The following is a 24761-nucleotide window of genomic DNA, read 5'->3' as shown; positions in this document are numbered from 1 at the left end:
TTGCATATCTCCTTTGAGGTCCACTCAACCTATTGTAGAAATTAATGGATGTGGTTTTATGATAGCATTATATACAATGTACAATGGCTACTATAATTATGGAATTTGTGTTAGATGGTGTATACAGTGTACACGTTGGATTTTTTTCTTTCTTGACTATTTAACAGACAAAAGATGGATTTCAGTTCTGAAATCGTGATCTGGTATATATCTAATCTTTTTTAGAATATAATAGAATAGAGTTCATTGCCGAGTGTACATGTTAAAAAGAACAGGTACAATGGAATGTCCCGAGTCAGATGGAAAAATTACCAACAACAAATCAGCCAAGACAGTATAACAATAGAAGGTACAAAACAAGGAAAAAACTGAAGTTTACCGTACAAAAACATAAATAAATTAATATAACCTGATATTGCACAAAGGAGAAAGTGGGGTGAATTGTGTTCATTTTTCAGTCTCTAAATGGGTGGAGTGCTGAGGTATTTACCCTCTTTTAATGTCCAGTGTTTTTCAGGTTAATGCTGTGGTTTATAAACCCTGATATATAAAGAAATATATTAAAAAAAATAAATAAATAAAAATATGGCGAATAAAAATAACCAGGAAATGTATATTCCCTATGCTGATATGTAATAATCATGTGAAAGCAGCATCATATTTGAGCAGAGGGTGAGATTCTTCCACTGCCATCCGAACTACACTACCCAGAGTACTTTGCGCGTGTCAACAGCAACAGCTCGGATTCTGCGATAGCTGGCAGCGCTGCATGCAGCTAAACACTGCTGTGCTACGGAGATTAAACGCTGCACTGAAACCCCAATTTGACGCTTTGTTTTGTCAAATCTTTTCAGCCAGTCTTGCAAAGTGTCACCCTTTTTAGCTGGCTGTTGCCCCGACGCTTCTTTGTGCAGACGCGAGGCTGCGTCGTAAGCTAACTGATATAATAGTTTGATCGTCAATGGCAGCGATTAAGTAGCTCGACGGGCAGCTAACGATGTGGCAGCCTGCGATCGCTTCACCCCCTTGAGGATGGAAAGGCGTTTTCGGACGTCGTTATTGCACAGCCTACACGTCGGATACATCGCAGCGGAGGACGTTGTCTTCAGAGGATAACCTGGATAACCTTAACGTACAAGAAATGTCATAACGCACACACAGCTAGCACTCGGCTAGCTCATTCCTGGCTGTGAGTGATGGAGAAGGACCTAATGTCATCCTAGTGCCGCCGCCGATCATGAACAGCTGGATGGGAAGCTCAAGAAACGCTTTCTCTGGAGATGCTTTAGCCTCCTGGGTCGTGTAATACACTTACATAACAGCTAGTCGCAGCCGCTCTCACCAACTGGCCTGTGTTTACAAGCCAATGGGCTCAAAAATCCGCCAAAACCCGGATTCTCTCATTTTAAGAGACACGTTGTAGGATTTAAAGCTTCACTTAGACTTTGTTAGGATTTTTCAGTCTGACAAGCTGCACTGTCAGTCATCTTACTAGACCAGTAGCCCTTCTGTGTGTGGTGTGGTGTGGTGCGGACAACATGAGGAAGTTCTTCGACTCTCGCCGGGAGCTGGTGAGCTCCGGGCCCGGCTCAGGAGGAGGTGGAGGCGGCGGCAGCAGCTCCGGGTCTGGACACGCTGGAGGAAACTTCATTGGACGAGCCTTTACTGTCGGAAGGCACCAAGTCACTGTGGAGGAGATCATTGCTGAAGGTGAGAAGGCCTGCAGACCCCTCAGGATGCCAGGAGATATGTTTTGTTTCCACTCTTGCATCATTGAATGCTTTATTATTTACGCTGAGTATGTGTTTAACGTGAAAGCTGAACGAATAAAAAGACTTGCTCTAGGGTCCCTGTATGTTCACGTGTAGGGTCTCCGGATCTCTAAAACAGAGGCCTACTTGTTCCTCACAGCTGTACCCGAAAATAATGATTTCCAACGAGGGGTACGTCTAACACTAGGCCTATGTGGAGAGGCAATCATTACCAGATTTTTAGATAACTATCTATATTCCCTAGACATGTAATAAGCTATTTTTAAACAATGTATATGTGAACCTCACAGTGTTTATCTATGATTTTTTTTTTTATATAAATGAATGTACAGCACTCAAAAGCACTGGTGTCAAACTAAAGGCCAGCAGGCCAAATACGGCCGGCCAGAGTATCTAGTCAGGCCCTCGGGAAGATTTTGTTCAAAGTGAAAATTCCAAAATAAAACAACTCTTTGTACATCACCATAAAGTTGTAGATATCTCACTCCCTCCAAATTCCCAATTTTCAAAAAATGCAAAAAAATAAAACAAAATAGAGAGTGCAAATTATCCCACAAAATGTTGGCAATTTGCATTGCAAATTTTAAGAACACCAGTTGCAAACGCAAGGAATTTTGAAAGATTGCTTAAAATTTAGGATGTAAGTTTCTTTGTGAAAGTGCAAACAGGGTAACCACATTTCTGAATTTTTGCTGTTTTACTTTCGCAAAAACATGGCTTTTCCTGATCCGGCCCCCTAAGATCAAACTAGGTCTATGTGGCCCTTGAATGAGTTTCACTTCCCGAGTTTGACTCTAATCTATAGAGTCTAAAGATAAGTTAAATGGAAAAAAAAAAGACAAAATGTCAGGAATCTATACTGTTTCTTACACAGGAGAACATAAAGGCAGCTTGCTATCCTATTACATAACAGTACAATAATAATAATGGCTTGGCTTTATATAGCACTTTTTTCGAGGAGACTGAAAGCACGTTATTCATTCACACCATTGGTGGTAAGCTACAATGTAGCCACAGCTGCCCTGGGGCAGACTAACAGAAGTGTGGCTACCATTCATGCACAGTTCATACCCATTCATACGAGGCAATGTGGGTAAAGTGCCTTGCCACGGACACAACCCCACTTGGCTAGAGCAGGATTCGAACCCCCAACCCTTCGGTTATTGGAGGACTGGTTTCTATTTTACTTTGGTAGAATAAGTGAATGCAGGACATCCAAATAATAATGGAAAATCTGATCAGAAGGGAGTGAGCGTTACCACTCTTTATGGTTTGAAGACAGTGGCTTAGTTTAAGAGAAAGAAGACATTCTAGACTAATTTTTAAATTAGTGATAAGTATGGACCAGTTTTAGAATGACCGTGTCAGAGTTATGTTATGATGCAGCAGGTGAAGATGGTACAGTGACATACAGAGAAGAGAAAATGGATATATTTCACTAAGGATGTTAAAGATGGAACTTCCAAGCTAGAGGAATGAGGAAGAGTACATCAAGAGATTTATAGATATAGTAAATTCATATTAAAATATGGTGTGTTTTTCTATTGGTGATGTAAAACATGAAGCAGATGACTTGTATACTTACTGTAATTATGTCCTAAAATTTACATATTTCTATAAAAATAAAGATTTGGTTGATTTTAGTATGTTTTCACTCCAGTCAAATTATGCAAAGCTCTTTGGTCACATTGACAAACTTCTGCTTGAATGAAATACTGTATAGCAAGCTGTCGATTGACTAAAAGCAGATGGAATCGCTTGCTACAGTTATTCAGTAACTCTGCATTTACTTTTCTTTAATATTTCATTGCGTGCAATACGAGACACCGCATGCCAAGATCTGGATGCAGTGAAAAGCCGCAGTCTCTGCCTGGATTTGATGACTCGATCTTCTACAGCTAAACTCAGCAAAGTGAATTTGTGGTCTGAGCTACACCAGATGGTGAATCCTCAATGTAGGCCCTGACGTTAAACCCTGCAGCTATGACATGACTAATAGATAATGCTATAAGGCTGCACCATTTGGTCTTGATTGTCAAGTGTGATGCAACGCGACGCAGACAGAAATTGCAACATTTCCGAAAGTCTTGAGGTGTAAAGCAAACATAAAATAGAAGTAGATTTTCACTTTTATGCTTTTGGATGTTTGTTTTTTGGTGACTTTCATAAATGTGTCACTTTTTCTTTGGAAGTTCTGATTGTGTACTTTTAAGTACAGTCAAAACGTTTGTTGTCACACACATAACAGACTCTTGTATTTGACTTTCTGCCTCCTCTCATTCCAACAGGAGGGTTTGCCATTGTGTTCCTTGTGCGAACCAATCAAGGGGTGCGCTGTGCCCTCAAGAGGATGTACGTCAACAATGAGTATGACCTGCAGGTGTGCAAGCGTGAGATTCAAATCATGGTGAGTCTACTTGATTATGATGTGGTTATCAGGAAATGTCTCCTGCCTGTTCGACCCCTCGGTTGAATTAAATCAGAATCAGAATCCCTTTATTAATCACAGGGGGAAATTGCTTTTGTTACAGCCACTTTATGAAATCTAAAATCACAAATAAAAGAATTAAAACGCTTAACAAAAATGGAAGAAAGAATAAACGTTAAATAAGTGTAGAAATAAGTAAAACACTGTTAAAAATAAGGATCAGATACACACACATTACAGTAGTAAAAAATAAAGTAAGATAGATAATACTAATAATTAAACAAATTATATACCAATAACATACAGATATTTACAGCAATCATTAATTTATTCACTTTGGTTTCTTTTGTGTTTCTTTTTTCTATTTAGTTTTTTTTCTGAAAAATAAAAAAAAACCAAAAGTGAACGACTAAATACATCATCTATACCTAAGAGAACTATCTGATTCTGTACAGAGTCTGTTCTGTTACACTTGGATTAGAGAATTACATTTTGAACAGAGAAGCAAAAAAACCAAAATTACAGGTGCAATTTTTGTTTAAAGAAATCGTGCTACGGTAACCCACAAGGACGGAACGCAAAAAAGTCTGAAAAAACTGTGGTGGGAAGGAACAAAAAAATTGTAAAATTATTTATTTATTTAACTCAAATTTGCAAAATAAATCGTTTTTATCAACTAATTCCAAAAATTGATTTCCATAAATCGATTTTTTTGTATATAGAGAACTATCTGAATCTGTACAGAGTCTGTTCTGTTACATTTGGAATAGAGAACGAATTTTTTTTCTGTTAAATACAAAATGTCACTACTAATCAATATAATAAATGCATTGTTTCATTTTTTTGCAAGAACTAAACATGCATAGCGATCACAAAAAAATTACAGTATATACTGTATAGTGCTAACCTTTGATGACATATGCAGACAAAAGGAGAATAAAAAAAAAAAAATACAATTTGATTGTTTGCTAGTCATGAGTTTTGCGAAATCTTTTAGTTGGGGATGATTCTTGAATTTATCTTTGGTGTTGGAGCTTAGTTGTAACGTGATTTGTGATATGTTTTAATTTTCATTTGTCGATTGTCCGAGCAGTCAAATCACAGAAGATTCTTAGATAGAAAATAAAAAAAAAAAGACTATCAGAGGAAGATGGTACTGGCACATTAATAACTTTGCCTAAAGGGTAAAATCATTTACTTTCTGAAAGACAACCCCCATATTTCTTTGCTGATACCTCGGAGAATAATTTTGCCCTCTCGCCAGACAAAATACAATGTAGGTTTCCTGCTCTTCATCCACTAATGCTGCAGTTTTTGTGTAGTTTGTGTTAAATTATGCACTTTTATAAAGTTTTAATGAAACATAGTTTTGTTTCTGACATTTTATTTCAATAGAGGTGTAAGTTATTGCATGTGAATTAAACAAAACTTTTGGAATGTAATTTAAAGAATGCAAATGTTTCACCTTTTTTCTAATAGGCATTTTTTTCCCTCGTTAAATAAAAGGTACATTTTATTTAATCAAAGACAGAGACAATTACAGAAAAACAAAACCAAAAAACGCTGACTGGTTACCATAGACGGTATTTCCAAATCTTACCCAATATAATGCAGTGTGTGTGCGTGGTTGGGGGATGGAGAAGAGGAGAGGGGAAGAGAACAACAGCAATGACAATTATAATTATAATGATTATAGTAATGGCCTTGTGCTGTTAGTGGGTGATGGGAGGGGACAATAACAAGTTAATAATGGACAAAATAGGTATTATAATAAAACTGAGAGAAGAGGGAGGGGAAAAAGAAAATTTAAAAAGACCTAAGAAAAGGGGAAAAATAAAACCTGGGACCCGACGCCTAGGCAAACTGAGGTATTTTAATTATGTCTATTGAAAGAACACAGGCCAACCAAGTTTTTTCCACCCATGATGTATGACTGTCAACCCTGCATATAGGGGAAGCTTGTCACAACACTGTGTAATTAACAGACTAACATCTGTATTGTTGTATTGTGTTCCTTTTTGGTGCTACATTTGTTAAATATGATGCCTCAATGACCCTAATGTGTGTTTGTGTTCCTGCAGAAAGACCTCGTTGGTCACAAGAATATTGTTGGTTATTTGGACTCTAGTATCACAGCGTTGGGATCGCGGGACGTTTGGGAGGTTTTCATACTCATGGACTACTGCAAGGGTGAGTCGGGAGTAGAAAACCATGTAGTTAGGCTGTGGGTTTTTGTGTAGAATCAATTTGTATTTGCACTTCCATTCATCAGCAATATTGATTTTTCAAGTCAAAGACTGACTATAGACGTAAAATATCATGGTTTGAAAGAAGTTGCTTTTCCTGTGTTCCATCTGCAGGAGGACAGGTGGTGAATTTGATGAATCAGAGGCTGCAGACTGGCTTCACTGAGACTGAGGTGCTGCAAATCTTCTGTGACACCTGTGATGCTGTTTCCCGCTTGCACCAGCGCAAGACACCTATCATCCACAGAGACCTTAAGGTGACCCCCGATTTATGATCTATAATAACACTACTTACATTGTTATTAAAATCAATATGATTCCCCCTTTAAGGATATTTGCTTAAGTCTATTAAGTCAAATTAGCAAGAAGAACAGCTCTTAAACAAAATAATCGTTATAGATTCCTATTATAGTTGCTCTGTATGGTAGGAGGATAGATCATTTAGTTGTGTTACCACCTGCTGAGGATAATCTTGCCATAATGAGAGTTAAATTGACTTATTTGTTTCAGACAAAATGCTATACAGGTATTCATTTATTTTAATAGTCAGGCATTTGGTTTCTGAGGAAAAAGAGAAACCAAATGCTTTTCTGCTTTTTTTAATGTCTCAGTTTTTGCAAGATATTTAAATAGTGTTGGTAGTTCATTTTGATTTTCCTAATACAGTGATTCTAAAACTTTTTTGGCTCAAATACCACCCATCTCTTCTTTCTGAATCCATGTACCCCCATTGGTCCGGCTCCAACATTTTGCTAAGAATACTATGAAAAATCAACTGTAGAGCATAATGATGGATGAATGAGTGATAACACACATTTTAAAGAATCTATTGTTGTAAATAATTGGATTGTGCATTATTTAGTGCCTCCTGAATAGATTTATTTCTATAGTTTTTATAATTTCCGGTCAACACCTGCATCACCTTGTCATTTTTTAACCAAAATTGAAAATAAAACCCCATATTTTTAATGCTTTCATTTGTTAATTTTCCACTCTATCTCTCAAGTACCCCCTGCAGTGCCATCACGTACCCCCATTTGAGAAACACTGTCCTAATATATACAGTAGATCGAAGTAGCAACGCCATCAGAACTGAAAACAAAGCATTTGTGAGCTTGCCCATTATCTGTCTAAACCCACAGACGCAGTACATTTACTGGCATTACAGCAGCCAGGAACAGACAATCAATCACATTTACTCACATACACGTAGAGCGTAGGTACTGAGACAAAGATTCATTTCTAAATTCCTACACACACACACACACATAACCACACACATGGTATATTTCCACATATAGAAAATGGGTCACTGCAGAGAGGACAACCCCACAGTAGAACAAATTTTGCAAATAATGGCTTCTGATAAACCATTTGTTTGACATAAAGTGCACTAATGCAACAAAGATGGGAAACATAGGGTGTACCACTCAGCCACAGACTGGAAACTGAGAGCGAGTTGGGAGGATAGATAATGAAAAGATTGGAAGCGTGAGGGAGTGTATGAAAAAAGTGCAAATAAAAAAAAGAGAGAACAAGCTATTGATTTATAAAATCACGATGTGGTTATGAATAAACTTAAGACTCAGATTACTTGTTTTTTTATTTGTTTGTAATATTTGAAGTTGAAATGTCAAAACACTGTTTTTGCTGTACTTTGCAAACCAAATGTTGCTCAGCGTCTGTTATATTTTCCCCACTTTCAGAATGGAATGCTATTTACACCTTTTACATTTAAATGTTTTGCATTATGATTTGAGTTACTGCTTAGAGATGAGTAGTAAAAAAAAGTGTCAACATTAGGGGTGTGAAAAAAAAATTGATCTCACGATATATCGCAATATTTTGGGTGCCGATTTTAAATCGTATGTTTTTTATTTAAATTGATTTGGAAAAAAAAAAAAATATATACATATATTTTCTTCTGATATTTAATCAATATCCCAAGAAATATTGTGGGAGCACGACTAACTTACGAGCTCACCTAGCAAGACGTCATGCTGAGGTGTTAGCAGAGAAACAGCCGCATCTCTATGTTTAATTTTGATATTAACTGGGGAGAATATCGCAATATATCATGATAATATCGTATCGTGACCCAAGATTCATGATACATATTGCCAATACTGACCCCGAGTCAACATGCTCAGCATCACTGGTGAAAACCCTCATGTGAACCATGTCTTGTACATCTCTAGGTGGAGAACATTCTCTTGCATGATAAAGGACATTATGTGCTGTGTGACTTCGGCAGTGCAACTAACAAGTTCCAGAGCCCACAGACTGAAGGGGTGGCTGCCGTCGAGGAGGAAATTAAAAAGTTTGTGACTTTTTTACACATGCGTTCACATTCACCCACTATTACTCAAATACCTAATCCGCATACGCACGACAAACTTTGCATATTTCTGGTATAACATGTAAATGTTTGCAAATGTTTCACTTTATACACACGTTTGTTTGCCCTACAATGTCACCATTGTTTTCCTTTTGGTTCTTAACTCTTCTTTTTTTGTTTCGTGACCTTATTACTGCTTTTTCCAGGTATACTACTTTATCATATCGTGCTCCTGAAATGGTAAACCTGTACAATAACAAGATTATCACAACGAAGGCCGATATATGGGTAAGTGAAGCTGATAGAAAATTATGTTGGCTCTTTAAAAAAAAAAGCTGCAGATAATATATGCAGCCTTAAAAAGTTGTAACTTTAGTTTACATGACATGTCATATCAATATGTAACAAAAGTTCAAAGATATTAAACCTTAGAGCAGGGGTTCTCATCTGTCTCACTCTGGGACCCACATTTTGCGACGGTCATTAAATCGTGACCCACTTTTTTTAGAATTCAACCAACCAAATTTATCCATCCATTCATCCATCCATCCATTTTCAGACCTGTTTTGTCCTATTTCAGGGTTGCGGGGTCTACCGGTGCCTATCTCCGGCTCACATTGTTTAGTTTTGTTGAAAAAATGCATATGTAATCGTTTTTAAAACATAAATTTATATATTTTCAGGCATTGCGCGGCATGTTTGTCAAAAAAATAAGTTTCTCTCAAAATAAAAGACAAGTCCAACATGAGAGCTATTAAGTATTCATTTTTGACCAGCTCTCTGCAACCCACTTTTGGGTCCCAACTCACCAGTTGAGAATCACTGCCTGAGGAAACACACAGTGTATGGCTAGTTTTATCACCTCTTATATGGTGAAAAGGGTTTTCCTCTGTGCATTATTTCTTTGAATAACTGTCAATATTTTTCTTTCCATATTCTCTGTTTCTGTCTCTTTGTGACGGGCTCTGCATGTGTTTGTCTTCTTATCCAGGCTCTGGGTTGCTTGCTGTACAAGTTGTGTTTCTTCACTCTGCCCTTTGGTGAAAGCCAGGTGGCCATCTGTGATGGCAGTTTCACCATTCCAGATAACTCCCGTTATTCTTACGATCTCCACTGCCTCATTCGTTAGTGACTCTTCTGGTGTTTTCATGACAACCAATCAAATAAGTTTGACTTTACTTTGTGGCATTTTTCATTTACGGATTTGAGGATTTTTTTAGTTTTTATTGTTTGTATTTTCAGGCTATATGCTGGAGCCTGACCCAGACATCAGACCGGATATCTACCAGGTGTCCCATTTTGCTTTTAAACAAGCTCAGCGAACCTGTCCTGTGCAGAATACGAAGGTTGGTTTTAGCTTTCACTTACATTGCTTTTGGCACCTGCTAGAAAGTGATTTTGTTTCTTGTATGACTTGCATACTGTGTAGATGGGCTTAAATTTGTATTACAAATTTTAACTTGTATCTTATTATCCCCCACCACAAAGTGTGAAGGGGGATATAGGTTTGAGCTCCGCTCTGTCTGTCTGTCTGAGTTAAAGGGGACAGTTTTTCTCAGAAATCACTTAAGATGGTAATTTTATATTTTGATGCGATAATATTTTCTTATTTATACATCTAAGGTCTTAGATTTAGGACATTTAGGAAAAGTTTGTGAGTTATATTGACAACCAATCTGGTGGGGGATCTTGATGAATGTTTTCTTATTTATTCATTGATTTGTTGATAATGCATGGTTTTATCATTAGAATTCTTCAATTCCTTCCAAACTTCCTGAGCCAATCAAGGCAAGTGAAGCTGCAGCAGCAAAGAAGAACCAGGCTAAGCCGAGGCAAGTATTACATGCGTTAACTAACTGTTGCCATCAATACTGTTGTAGCACCCTCTGTAGGAGTAATTGGAAGACATCAGCGTTTACACTATTTATAAGTTACCAAGAAGTCGACATGCTTCTTTCCTCTTTAGACTGACAGATCCAATTCCTACCACTGAAACCTCCATCACACCCCGGCAGAGGCCCAAAGCAGTGCATACTCAACCAGCTGCTGGCATCCTACCCATCCAACCGGCAGTTCTCACCCCTCGCAAACGAGCTAATGTTCCTGGTGCAGCAGCTCAGGCTGTGGGTACGTACAACGATCGAATATTTGAAATATTCGACGAGAAACTTTTGTCATGGTTCTTGTCGACTCCATGTCAAAAAAATACATTGATGATGAAGTTGACCACTCTTCTCAACCTGAATGTATATTAGTATATTCTGGGTCTGTCAGGACAGGGAATAGGTGACACATCTCCTCCTCCCTTCGTTTCTGTAGCTCGGGGCTTTGTTTTGCACAAGTTTTCACATGCTTCTATACATTTGCAGTGTTTCTGTTACCACTGCTTTCTCACACCCTTTTTTTCACAACATACACTTGAGAAGCAGCACTCACAGACACAGACATACAAGTCGCCTCTTTGTTGAAACTGCAGCAGTCAGTTGGGACAAAACAAAAGCAGAGAGTTGATCTTCTTACACGGGTATCATTCAATACCGATCCCAACAGTGGTATCAATACTATCGATATTTTTGGATCAATCCGTACACCTCGAGTCGGCACCCCTGATGTGATCTAATACATTTTATAGAATTATAGCTGATGAATGCATATTGTGGCTAATGAAATCTTCAGCTGTGTAAGTACCATTGGGTAACCATACATGCAAATCAGTCGCTTTTCTGCAAAATTCGTCCTTTTGATCTCAAAATAGGTCATTTATGTGAATCGTATAGATCTGATGACTTTTTTTCTTTTTGGGTGGGGGTGGGGGGTGGGGGGGGGGGGGGGGGGTCATCGGCATAGGCTGTTTGCCGCTCCTTGCACGCTGGAGGCTAGATCCATTCCACACATATCTACCATATACTGTACAAATGGATGTAATTTGTACTCCGCGGCGGACTAATGTGAACGCATGGGTCTCAGTCTTGCGCTCTGGACGGACCTGCTTGGGACATGTCACAGGAGTGGGCTAGACCGGTTTCACTTGATCGAGAAAACACGCAGACAGAAGATCTGTGGTCACAAGTTGTGTGTTGTTGTGGACGAGACTGATTCCAGAGATTGTAGAGTCTGATACATCGTACGTTCATGATAATTTGGTAGCTTCTAATATTCTGGCACCTAGTGGTGAAATAACTGATGCATCTTGTGTCGATATTTGTCTAATCATCAGGAAAAATATCATCAGGATTATTTAAATTAGGATCATTTAAATTAAATGGTAAATGGACTTGATTTTATATAGCGCTTTATCCCCACACTGAAGCAGTCTCAAAGCGCTTTACATATCAGCTCATTCACCCAATCACTCTCACATTCACACACCAGTGGGACAAGACTTCCATGCAAGGCGCTAGTCGACCACTGGGAGCAACTTAGGGTTCAGTGTCTTGCCCAAGGACACTTCGACACATAGTCAAGTACTGGGATCGAACCCCCAACCTCTCGATCAGAAGACGACCCTCTACCACCTGAGCCACTGTCGCCCTGATCTAAGTTGATCAAAACTTAATAAACCTGCTCGGATTCAGTAAACCATTGATCTATGAGCGAAAATTGGGTGACATTAATGCTGCTCTCATACAATAGAATTTGGAAAAAACTATAAAAAAAAAAATTTGAGCACCCTATGTAAGTCCTGTCAATGTTTTTCAGTTATTTCACCCTACGATGAAAGTGCAGTGCAGCTGAGAACAAAGCAAAAGCTGCGGAGATAGAAAGGGTGCCTGTTTAAAAAACCACATGGATCAACAAAGAAAGCTTGAGAGGCTTGTCTAGACCAAAAGAGGAAAGAAACATTGCACATGATGGAAACTGTTAAAATGACTATAAAACCAGTAGCTCAGCAGCAGTGGTGTTAAGAAACAAAGCGAATAACTGTACAAATGTTAAGTACTTTTACTTTAACATCACAATTCTTCATATATATATATATTTTTAATTGTTTTTCACAAACCACAACTTGAGTGGCGTGAATACAAGATTGCTTGATTTTGTTAAAATCAGAAAAGTTGTCTGGGGAAGGATCCCCCCAGACCCCCCTCCGACCTTTTTCATGCCTTTGGTGTTTGCGTGTCTGGTAACTAATAGTTTGTGTTCTTTGGTTGTGCAGGAGTCAGTTTAGACCTCTCTCAGCCAGCTGCCGCACTCCAATTCCAAAAGCAACAATCGTCCGCCGTTCCACTCGTTCAGGCACAAAACAATCTGAATCAAGCCACACCTCCCCAGAAACAAGTAAGTATAAACTATTTTAGAGTTGACAGATGTTTCCACTACAGATTAATAATGAGTTTGGTCTAAGTTTATGCAAATGGAGGCAAAGAGAGCATGACAAACATTTATTTGGTAAAACTGCTAAAAAAAAAAAAGTCATCAACAGCTGTAATTATAATCTAAGTACGGTAATTTTTTAAATAATAACCTGATTTAACTGCTAGATTCGAAATTTACAGGCTTGTGTTGGATCTGAACACCACACCCTATACTGAAATGTTTTTTTTTCTCTTTAAAATGTTAAGAGTTGTTTAAAACAATCTTATTTATTTATTTTATAGGCGGAGCAGACAGTCGCTGCTGCAGGAGCAGAGTCAGCTGCATCAGTGGCTGCAACATCATCGCTGACCAAGACAGAGGTCCAACTTCAGGCTCAGCAGACCACACCCCCCTCTACGGTCACATCCACCCTCGATCAGGCTGGACCGACCCCATCCAGCCCCGCTCCACCTCAGCGCCCTGCACGCCGCAAACAAGGAAGCATGGCTCAGCAGCCTGAGGCTCCATCCTCTCCCAGTAGACTTGCCTCTGGTCAGCAGACTGTGTCCCAACAGCAAACTCAGCCAACCTCCTCAGAGATCAGCCAAAAATCAGCTGAGACAGTGAGTGGCACTCTGTGAAGTTATCAGTGATGCAATGTCTGAACATCAGCAGCACATTCTCTTTTTTTTATTTATTTATTTATTTATTTATTTATTTATTTATTTATTTATGTATTTATTTATTTATTTACTTATTTATTTATTCCATAAAAATGCAAACCAACACAGATTCCCCATGTACATTACAAATAAAACATTTTCATTATTGGAAAGGATCAGTAAGAAGAATACAACTCAATTAAATTTCTGCCCGTTAACTTCATCAATACACCCCATCAATCCACACAATTTTCACTATTCTCTGATATCCCAAAAATCACAAATCAAAATTTACAAATCACCCTAACAATCAACTTTCTAAAGCAGATTGGCTGATTTTTTTTTTTTAAATTGACAAATCTTGTTACAAACCTTCAAATCATTTGAAAAACTAATACATACACATCGATGTACGGTATTTGTAGTCCCCTGCTTTAAAATATGTTTCAGCCATGTTCTAAGTATAAACCCCTTTTTCTCTTAGACTCCACCCACGACTCCAAAGACATCTGAAGAAAAAGGTCATCAACGCATACCCAGTGAGGCTTCAGTTAGCGTGTCCTCACAGGAGCCACAGGGAACTGATGGAGATACTGCCGTCAGTCAGTAAGTCTCATTGTTATGAGAGAAAATGTTGTTTTTCCCTTTATGTTTATTGTTTTGTGCCGTTCTGTCTGTGTCATTTCACTTGCAGATTTCTCACATCCCAGCCTTGCAGCATCCAGCCTGTGCACTTTGTTCCTAGTGATGCAGCGGTGGACCAAAGCAAAGACGCCCCCTCTGCTCCCTCTAATGGCGGTGCAACCATCACTCCCACCCAACCTCAGTGGAACCCGTTTGATGATGACACATTTCCCAGTCTTACCTCAGAGGAGGTGAAAATTGGTGACAAAAAGGCGAACGGTAATGTTTGTGCACAGATGTAAGAATGTAGGATGTATGAAATCAAATAACAGCAACAGATTATGTTTCATTTGCAGATCTAACTTCAGAGACTGAGAGAACGCCTTCTGATGATCTGATACCAGGCCTGCTGACTTCAACTGTAGATGGTGTTCCCCAGGAAACTGGTATGTTTCCGTTTTAAAATAGGCATTTAAAAAAAAAAATCACTTTAAACAAAAATTACACATATTCCTCTGCTTTTTAAAAGCTTTTATTGGCTGTAAAATGGTTCTTCATATTTCTATAAGCCTACAGAAAGTGAAAGGGACTTAAAACTAGGAAGTAAACTTCTTAATGTAACGAGTCCATTAATCTCAGAGTCTTAAATTGCTTTTGAAAACACTGGTTATCATTGTGCAGCACATGAATAAAATATTGGATTTGATTAGATTGACAAATAGCAATTAAGGTCTGGCTGCTCTGCTCAGCTGCCTGGCAAATATAGATCCTTTATACTTTGTCTGAAGAATGCTATAAGCACATTAATGTGTGTATCGTATCAATCGATGATGTCATTTACGGGTTTCTTGTGTTGCTCTGTAAAGTCAAAAGTAAGTGGCCAGAACAGTCTAAATAGGCCTGACAGAGAGAGCAGTTTCACTTATGGAATTAATTTGAAATCATCCAAAATCTCAGAAGTAGATAAATCTACTGATATCCTTTGCAACTTCTTGTATAATGTCATGATATCTGCTCGAATAACGTACATGATAAATAAAAAACGAGAATGTACTCAGTTCGTTGTATTTCTCATGCCGACCAGCATACACACCTTCACATTCACCATCACTAGGCATGTCCATCATTTCAGGAATGATCGACGAGATAAGACTCAGTGCACTGAAGTCAAAACGGAGCACAATGGCCCTCATTTATCAACCTTGCGTGAAAACGGGTGAAAATTTAAGTGCACATTTGGTCGTACGACAGGACCAACGTGTGATTTAAGAAGTATATGTATTTGACCAATCCCAGCGTACAAATGATCGGGTGTTGAAAAATCCGGCGGCTGAGTTCAATCGTCATTAACTTGTTATGCCCTCCTGTTTCGGAGGTCCCGCCCATTGAGGTCAAAAAAGAAAAGAAACTTTTCCAAGATGAAAATTGGCATCTTAACATCTGAGGTGGAGCAAAACAAAGCTCTCTGCTTTCTGAAAACTGGACTTAAAGGAGCCTATTTGAACGCTCTGTGGAAGAGGATCAGCTACCGAGCAGGTGACGTCTGCCCCCCTGTGTGCATTGCAAGCAACTTCACAGCAGAGACCCTGGAGACACACGCAGAAATATGACGTTTATATCAACCTCAGTTGTGCGGATGATTTAGGCAATAAATACCGCATTAAAAGGAATTAACGATTGAAAGTCTGTGTTTATTATGCTTTCAGCCAATTTCACCTATACTTCATCACATTACTGATTAAATACTGTCTCACATTTGTAAAGGTTTAAAGTAGACGTCAGATTTTGCTGCTGCTCCACAAATCCACACTCTCAGATTTGCGTACACGAGGTCAGACCTGACAGTGAGATTTGATTGTAGCCTACGTGCATGTCAGAATTGATAAATAAGCTTGCGTGAATATGGTCGAATGCACTTCGTATGCTCAGATCTGAACATACAAACTGTTGATAAAATGGATAGAAATCTCATGATGATGTTTCTTCTTCCCAGTTGAAAGACCATCAACCATTTTTGATATGGAACCAGGAGGTGCTCTGTTGGTTGTTCCTGATCCGTTCCAAACTCTTGAGCTCTCCAATGCACCAGGTAAATATTCAGATGCTTTGAAACAGTGTCAGCTTAATAATTATACTAATATTTAACACAATACACAACACATTGTATTTCAGTAACATTTAAAAAAAATATTGTGTATATGCCCTGATTGCAATGGTAAAGTAAATGAATAATAGAAGTAGAAGTCAATTTATACCTTAAATAAATAATGACATGATGGAGATAAACATTTGAGGAATGATTTAAAACCTGTCTGGCTCCAACCTAAAAACAATCCAGTAAAAAGCTCCAATAATACAAGCAATAAAGTTAGACAGAGATGGCATTCATGTGTTTCTTTTCTCAGATCTTTGTCGAACTTTAATTTGATTTAGAATTGTCCTTTTTTCATTAACATAAAATGTTCTCACCCACTCATTTTCTTTTTGTCCTCCAGAGAAGCTTATTGAAGGACTCAAGTCTCCAGATGTTTCCTCACTCATGCTTCCCGACCTCCTGTCATTGTCTGATCCTTTTGGTGGATCTGTGGAAGAGTCTGCTAAAGGTGTCTGTTTGTGCTTGTTTACTTTTGCATTAATAATTAGAAACTAGCAGCAGAATAACAGTCACACATGTGCTTTATGTATCATTAGTTGCACGCTGATATAACAAATCCTGCTCTGTCTTCCTTCTGGGTTCAGACCCTCTCACTGCAGACGACTCTCTCCTGGGCTGCTCATTGATCTCTGCACCACCTGCTACAGGCAGCACCACCTCCTCTGTGTCTTCCGCTCCCACATCCGCCGCCTCCGCTTTGGATGATTTCAGTATCTTGTCTGGAGACTGCACACAGATTAAAGCAGGTGAGTTAAAAGAAATGGCAAATTGAAAGAGAAATGTGCAGCTAATAACTGACATTTCTACAGCCGTAGTTTAGATTTTTCTCCTGAGTTGTTCATTAGAAGCATTTGACAATTTTTTTGTTTCCAAATCCAAGTTTGATGGTACACACTAATTATAAACACTTATTGTTTTTTTTTTTAAATATATTTTTAAAGAAGATATGCATCAAATCAGCATGTTTGATAGCCAGAGGTTTAAGTTTTAGTTCTGGGTGTTGAGTCAGTTGTTTCAAATCCACAAGATTTGTGTTTTTGTTTGTGTGAAATTTGAATGTGTGCCGACATTGACTTCATGCAGCTTCATACAACTTGCAGAATTGACATCTCCAAGCCAAAGCAAAACATATTTCAATGCATTTCTCAAATAATGTTCCCTGCAGCATTGTTCCATCTTCAGGTCACAGCAAACACAGTGAAGCAGATTTTAGTTGTTATGCTGCAAAGAAGTGGAACAAACTGAAGTCTGCATCAAATGTGAACATTTTTTAATCCAAAGCTTTCCTTTTTTCTCCTGTTTATTACTGAAGGAGAGATTTTTTTTTAAATAATTTTATTGTTGATTTCAAACTCTTTGTCATTGTTTGTAACTTTTTTGTTGATTTTTATACTCAGTTTAATAGTTATTTTTCTAATTGTTGCACTTTATTTTATGTGAAGCACATTGAATTCCTTTGTATAGGAAATGTGCTATACAAATAAATTTGTCTTGCTTTGAAATCTACAAAAAGTGTGTTTAATGTATTATATAAACAACAGCTGGATGGATGGATAAACATTTTGTATTTAGTGAGACACCCTGAAGAGAATCATCATCTCTCTCCGCAGACTCGTCTCTCCTCATCTCAGACTTTGAGTCTCAAGCAGCAGGTGCAGAGGCAGTGGAGGAGGACGAGTTTGATCCTATTCCAGTCACAGGTCGAAAAAACTCCCAAGGTAGGTTCTTTAAGTCTCATAGGGAAGCACAATGCGAGACCATCGGGGTGTTCACTCTGGCTTTTCTTCAATATCTTACTTATAAAATGGCCTGCACTAATTTCACGTCTAAAGAGTGGAGAATGTTTGCAAGCAGTAGTATTAAATGGGTAAATTCTTCCTTTTCTCTCCCTCCTCCTATTATTCTAAACCTCCCTCCCCTCCTTTTCTTTAACTGCTTTCTATGCTTGGTGTGACTCCCACCCCTCTCCCTCTGCTGCCCTGTGTCTGCCTGTACCCGTTCTCTCCCCCTCCGCCTTCCCCCCTTTTTCTCTCCGGCCAGTTTCAGGAGGCCACTCGCGCAGTAACAGTGGCGGCTCTGAATCCAGCCTGCCCAGCTTGGCCCGCTCCCTGCTGCTGGTGGACCAGCTCATCGACCTGTAGGCGGCCCCCCTCTCTCCCATTCCCTATAGAAGCTGTAACACTGGATTCTAACTGGCACAGCATAACAACAATCAACACTGTTGGCACTGCTGGCTCGTTGCAAACCCCCGGCTTTCATCTTCACTGTAGTTCCAAACTCTGTAGACATGTCCTCTAACAGCGCTTCATTCTCACCCCTTTCCATCTAATCAAACGCATCATATCTGACTTGTCTTTTTTTTCTCTTCTCTCACCCCATTCTCCTGCTCTGTCCTAGTTGCATCACCTCGTTTACTGTCCATTGGGGGGGTAACGTTACTAATACACCATCAACCTTTCTTAAGAAACGTCATCTTCTCCTCGATCAGAATCTAGAACAGCTATCCAGTTTGTTTAAACAATATTGCATTCTGTCTGATAATAAATAGACGGTTATTGTTGTATTGTACAATAGACTTAGTTCTAAGTGGTCGTAGTAATCGTGCACAAGTAAATTTGTTGTCGTTTGCCTTCTGGAATTCTTCTCCCTCGATTTATTTGCACATTTTAAATATGAAGAAGAAAAAAAAAAATAGAATAATGGACCTTTAGTTCAAATAAGGTTTGTTTCTATTAATGCCAAACTCATTTGAAAGGTACTCATGTAGCCTGATTTGCACAGTTGCATTAAATGTGACCTCTGTTTGGGGCTGTAAAATAGAATAAGGATTTAAAAGCTGCTAGAGATTAGAGAGAAAAGTTGTGGGAATTCAAATGATCTTTAGAGAATTGTCTAACAAGCTGAAGGTTAAACCGATAAGTAGCAAAAAAAACATTAAAAAAAACAACTCTTCACAAACCTTATTAAAGGGATCTTCTACTGTTTTTACAAATATCGCCTAAAATGTTTAAAATGTACCTTATTAGGAGATCAATGCCTAACAAAACACATTATTTTGCACCTCATTCATTTTTTATTAACTTATAAAAATAGGACTACGTTACCATTTTAGAGCCTATGTTTCGCCATCTTGATGATGTCACAAGGCCCCACTGTCTGTAAACATCCCATTGTTTCCTGTTGGAGTGAAACTATCAGCCTGCTTTTTAGATCATTTAGCCAGCTTTTTTGGTCAAAATTCCAAATTGTGCTGCTTTTGGTTGCTCTAAAAAAACCAGGAGAAGTTAAAGATGTTGACGTAAACCTCATTTGTTTACCGAAAAGAGGATAAAAACATTTGACTGAAGGGGGCGACGGCTCTTTGCGGTTTGGAAGTAGAGAATGAAGAAGAGCTCTCCTAAGGGACCTTTACTCCCCCCTTAAACAATGCGCGCAACTAATGCTCTGGTCACTGAAGTTAGCTAGTAAATCATGGACCGTTGAAGGACTTTCACCCAAAACAACTTCTTTTATCAGGGTTTGTGTGTCTTCAACAGTACGTTATTATTCACTTAACTAGTACATTTCAACGGTTTTAGGCGACATATGTAGAGAAAAAAAAAACAGTGGAGGATCCCTTTAAGGCTTTCTGTTTGGATTGAAATTAAAACATTTCAATGAAGTTTGTTATTTACAGTGTGCCATATAAGAAATGCATGCACCTCAGCAAATTTTTAAATAGGCTGCAGTCATAGAAAGTAAGTAGAATTCTATATTATTCTAAGTTTGATCTCAAAGGGATAGACATATCTAATTTTTTTTGGCACTAAAACAGGAGTCTACAATCACTGAGCAGTAGCTAATGACCTGTGCACGACACAGGCAGGATGTGGGAGAGTTTCTTATCTACATGCTTTGCTTTTTAAAACCAAAAGTGTAACTTTGGTTTACTTAATACAACCGCAAACTTGAAAAAATCACAGCAAAACAGAAACAAACACAATCTCACGGCCCGAACACACACTCAGCCTTTCCCGTAGCATCGGACAGCTAATGTTAGCTCTGTGGCGAGGGAAAAAAAAAGAAGAAAGAGAAACGGGCGTCATTTTACATTTTCCCCCATGAAACATCCTGCACTCTCATTTTACATTCCTTTCATTGGTTCATTCAGACTTAATGTAAATGCATATCTGCAACCTCAGCAGGCTCCACATTCAGAGCAAATATACAAAGTCCTCGTCATCGAGCTTTACGTGTGGAAAACATGTTGCTTTTACCTGTGAAAAGTCTCTCACTCATATAAATATATAAATATATATACATATATGTAGTATATATATGACATTGTTTTCCTGTTAATACATGTTAATATGAATAAAGTGTTAGAATATGAATGTAAGTAATGAACATTAGTCTGAACTAGAGTATATCTAAAATTCTTAAGGCAACAAGCATCCAAACATATTGAAGAAAAACTCTATAAAGATATTTCATTCCTCTCTGTTGAATTGTGTGTGTATAAGACCGTTTTTCCTTATTTTACTGTACTGTAAGTGTTTTCATTCAAATGCATAGATGATAATCCTGGTCTTTGCATACCTGGAAGATAAGGTCAGATCCCTTGTTCTAATCCGCTGTTGTGCAAAAAAAAAAAAAAAAACAAAAGGAAAGAAAGTGAGCCTGTGTTATGCTTGTTTACATGCACCGATGGAGGATTATATTTTTATTTAAAACATTATCTGGGACGTGGGAGTTTCTGTCTTGTTTCTTTTTTTTTTTTTGTAGTGATTTCAAGGCTTTTGTTTGGCTTTGTTGTCATCACGTTCATATGAATAAAGCATGGCAGTGATGTTGAATGTTACGTTTGTGTGTGTTGGTATACAGTGTATACAGTGTAATAAGTGCGCGTGTGTGTGTGTGTGGAGTTTGAATTGTTGGCTGTGTTTTCCTCTCCCAGTAGCCTACTTGTGGTGTTGTCTGCTGGAAATATGGCGATTTGCACATTGTCATTGAAGTCTCTTCTTAAAAGCACAGCGACACGCCCCCTCCCCCTCTTTTTGCTGTGAAATCCTCTCAGGTAGTCTGATGATGAGTTTTGTTGCTCTCAGTTTGAGAGCTGGAAATGTATAGTGACGGCCTCTGGGAGTTGTATTATTACAGTTTAGTGAAACGCACACCTCGTCTGATGCTTAATGTGTTGGGAGATCACTGAGAGCGATGATGATGATGACGAAGCAGCAGCGTGGCAGAACATTAGCTATCCAGGGTTTTAAAGAACAGCTCAATTGAGCCATACAGATGTTTAATAGGATCAAACAATAATCTTTTTACTTCTACTCGGGCTTTAGTTTTTATCGTGTTAAGAAGAAGAAGAAAAAAATCATGCTGAAATTCGCCAGGTGGAAAAAGAAAAACTTGAAATATTTGTTTGTGTTATATTTTCAGACCCGTTTTATTCGAAACCAAAGTTAAAAAAGAATAAATAAATCAAGTAACTCAAAGAAAGCCTTTTTATCACAGTTGGTTATTATATATATGTAGGCCGTGTGTAGAACTTAAAATTTTAGACCTTAAAATCATTTTTGGTATGTCATTTAGTATGTCAGCCAAATGTTGATTTAATCTGCAAAGCATCAGTGACTTTCCTGTAATGACTACAAGCACAGCTCGTGCACTCTATCACTCCCGTTATCCCTTTCTCATCCTCTTTACTGTATCTCCATGATAAAAAAAAAACCATTCAGCAGTTACTGTTTGAACCTATGCAACTCCTGAGAGTTCTCCCTATAGCTGCCAGCATGCCGTTATAATCGATAAACCAGAGAGAGAGAGAGAGACGAGTCATTGACGTGAAACCGAAGCTCCCTCATTCGTTTCTCTGTTGTTTTTTGCCAAAACTCAAGCTGTTGAATATCTGGTACTAGTGAGTGTTTTTGAGATGCCTCCTGTTGTTACGGCCCAAACCCACGTCAGAGCTGTGATATCGTGTGCTCCTTCTATTTTTGTGAGATAACTAAAGAAATATAAAAGGGATGGCAAATAAAATACATATGTGAATGTCACCGTGTTGAGTGTTGATTCTGACGCGTTCCTGGACGGAGAGAAAGAGGCGCAGGAAGTGTCCAAGTGAAAAAGATATATAAGGAAATTGTCATTTTGTGCACCGCTACTTCACTTAAAGACTGAAAGTGAGTGGATTTACTGAAAAGGAAAGGTTAGGTGAATAACTTTCCTGATGTGTTTTTTTTTTGTTATTCAAACCTTTGATTTACTTCCTGTAATACACACTTACTGCCAATAGGTGGCAATATACACTTTTTGAAGGTTAAAAAAAGGCTTCAAATCCACTCAATTTGCTTTGATTTTACATCATGAATTGATTGATTTGGCGATGGATGCTGTTCCTTTTATACAGCATGTACAGTGACTTAGGGCTTGTGTCATACTCAAGGCCTGGGGGCCAAATCCGGCCCTATAAAACCCCCAATTTGGCCCTCGGAAGAAAGTAAAAATGACAGCGAAAACATGACTCATTGTGTAAATAAACAACAAATTCAGTTGTAAATATCTTAGTACCTCCAAATACACAAATCTATTAAAGATGCCCCCCCGCTGCAGCCTGAGTGTATGATCTGTAAATCCGGAGTGATTGTGTTTCTTTGAATTACTTCCAACTTCACTTGATGCATTATTATGGGAAAAAAAAAAGCTGATTTGACAGTTAGCCTGTGGTTTTTATTTGCTTGGAACCATTTTCTGCTCGGGTAAGAAAATAAATTAACTTCAAGCTTTCTTTTCTTTTTGAGTGAAAACATTTTGGTTTTGTTATTTTATCTTTGCTGTAATAAAATTCCTTATCATTCACAGTAATCGTTAAAGCTTACATGTTTTGTAACATGTTTTATTGTGTGACTATCTGATGTATCTTTTGAGCTAGTGTTGTTCTCTCTGACCTCTGGGCCCTCTCCTCCTCCTCCTCCTCCTCCTCCTCACACAGACCTGCAGAGGGAGCTCAGCACAAACGAACCAGCAGCTCCTCTGCAGCCCACTGACCACGACCAACAGGTGAGGATCCAGCACATCACATCTGCTCACATCTGTAATGAACACACAGCGGTTCCATCAGAGGAGCCTACCAGGCAGCATTGTTCTGTCCAATCTCATTTCACACCTGAAGCTTCTCAGCTCCATCCTCCTCCTCCCAGTAGCTCTGATGTCTTCCAGCTCGCTCCTTTTAAAACACCAAGAAAACAAAGTGAGGGGACCCTTAGCAGCTCCTGCTATCCTGTGTCTCACAAAGAGGCCGAGCCCCCGGACGTTTTCCTGCAGGCGCCCTTTGGGAAGCGACAGGAGAGCGGCAGACCAGTTCTCACTAACCCTGGGGTGTTGAATTCAGCCTCAGTGCAGCTGCAGAGCATCAGTCAGCATCATCCAGCTCAGCCCCTTCCCTTCCAGCTGCTCAGCATCAGAGCAGCTCCTCTGCACACTGAGGTGCCGCTGCCTCAGCAACCTGTGGCCGGGCACCGGGTCGTCTCCAGGGTGGGGCAGCAGGCGGCGGTGGGCTCGGTCGCCGTGGGACCTCTGCACTCATGGACTATTGTAGGGCGTGCATTAGATGACCCATTTACCGCTGCTCCTTTTCAGCCCAGGTGCTCTCAGGGAAAACCCTGATTACTGGAAAATGCCAAAGTTATTGTTAGAAGCAGTATTAATATTATTAATCCAATATATCACTTTACTCCAGTGTTTTTTAACCTTAAGGCCGATACACCACGTGGGGTCGCCTGAAATTTAAATGGGGTAGCCTGAATTTTTTTTTCAATATATCATGTACTTTTTCAAATTAAAACACCACTCAATCTTAAACAATGGTATTCTATATTTTCACTTTGTCAAATATAAATCTAGTAATTAATAATAATCATGAAATGCAGTTAAAATAATCAGAGGTGTAAAGAGTACTGATATATCCTCAAGTAGAAGTACTGTTACTTGATTGATGTTGTACTCAAGTAAGTCATACGAAAATGACTCAAGTACAAGTAAAAAGTAGCTCAATTAAATAATACTCAAAGTAAAAGTTACTGTAACTTTCACCCCTCATGTTTATTTTTGGTAATTAATCTTACCACGGTTCCTTTGCATACAGTAAACATCTCATGTATAAACTAAAAAAGGAAGAGATGAGATCTTGCACAATTGGATCTTAATTTTTTTTTCCACTAAGGCATTTGGATAAAATAAAAGGTTCTTTTTAAAAA

The 24761-nt window shown here is 38.6% G+C and overlaps 1 protein-coding gene across 2 annotated transcripts; it reads left to right on the top strand.

Annotated features, from left to right (window-relative positions):
- The first annotated feature begins 723 nt into the window (after positions 1-723).
- On the top strand, positions 724-24322 carry LOC114473187 (AP2-associated protein kinase 1-like). 2 transcript variants are annotated; one of them, XM_028462623.1, is made up of 20 exons: positions 724-1710; positions 4061-4179; positions 6282-6390; positions 6561-6703; positions 8645-8766; positions 8991-9072; positions 9776-9908; positions 10027-10130; positions 10534-10616; positions 10751-10911; positions 12941-13062; positions 13383-13703; positions 14227-14348; positions 14437-14645; positions 14723-14812; positions 16360-16455; positions 16862-16969; positions 17106-17267; positions 18132-18239; positions 23498-24322. In XM_028462623.1, the coding sequence occupies exons 1-20, from the start codon at positions 1539-1541 to the stop codon at positions 24169-24171; spliced, it is 3240 nt and encodes a 1079-aa protein (XP_028318424.1). In that variant the 5' UTR covers positions 724-1538; the 3' UTR covers positions 24172-24322. The 2 variants fall into 2 exon arrangements, with proteins under 2 accessions (XP_028318424.1, XP_028318425.1); XM_028462624.1 differs by lacking the exon at positions 23498-24322 and adding an exon at positions 18562-20930.
- Positions 24323-24761: the final 439 nt, after the last annotated feature.

This window comes from Gouania willdenowi, chromosome 12 (assembly GCF_900634775.1).
Source record: "Gouania willdenowi chromosome 12, fGouWil2.1, whole genome shotgun sequence".
Lineage (NCBI taxonomy): Eukaryota > Metazoa > Chordata > Actinopteri > Blenniiformes > Gobiesocidae > Gouania > Gouania willdenowi.
The sequence above is the reverse complement of the archived record's forward strand: the minus strand, read 5'-3'. Positions and strand labels throughout refer to the sequence as shown.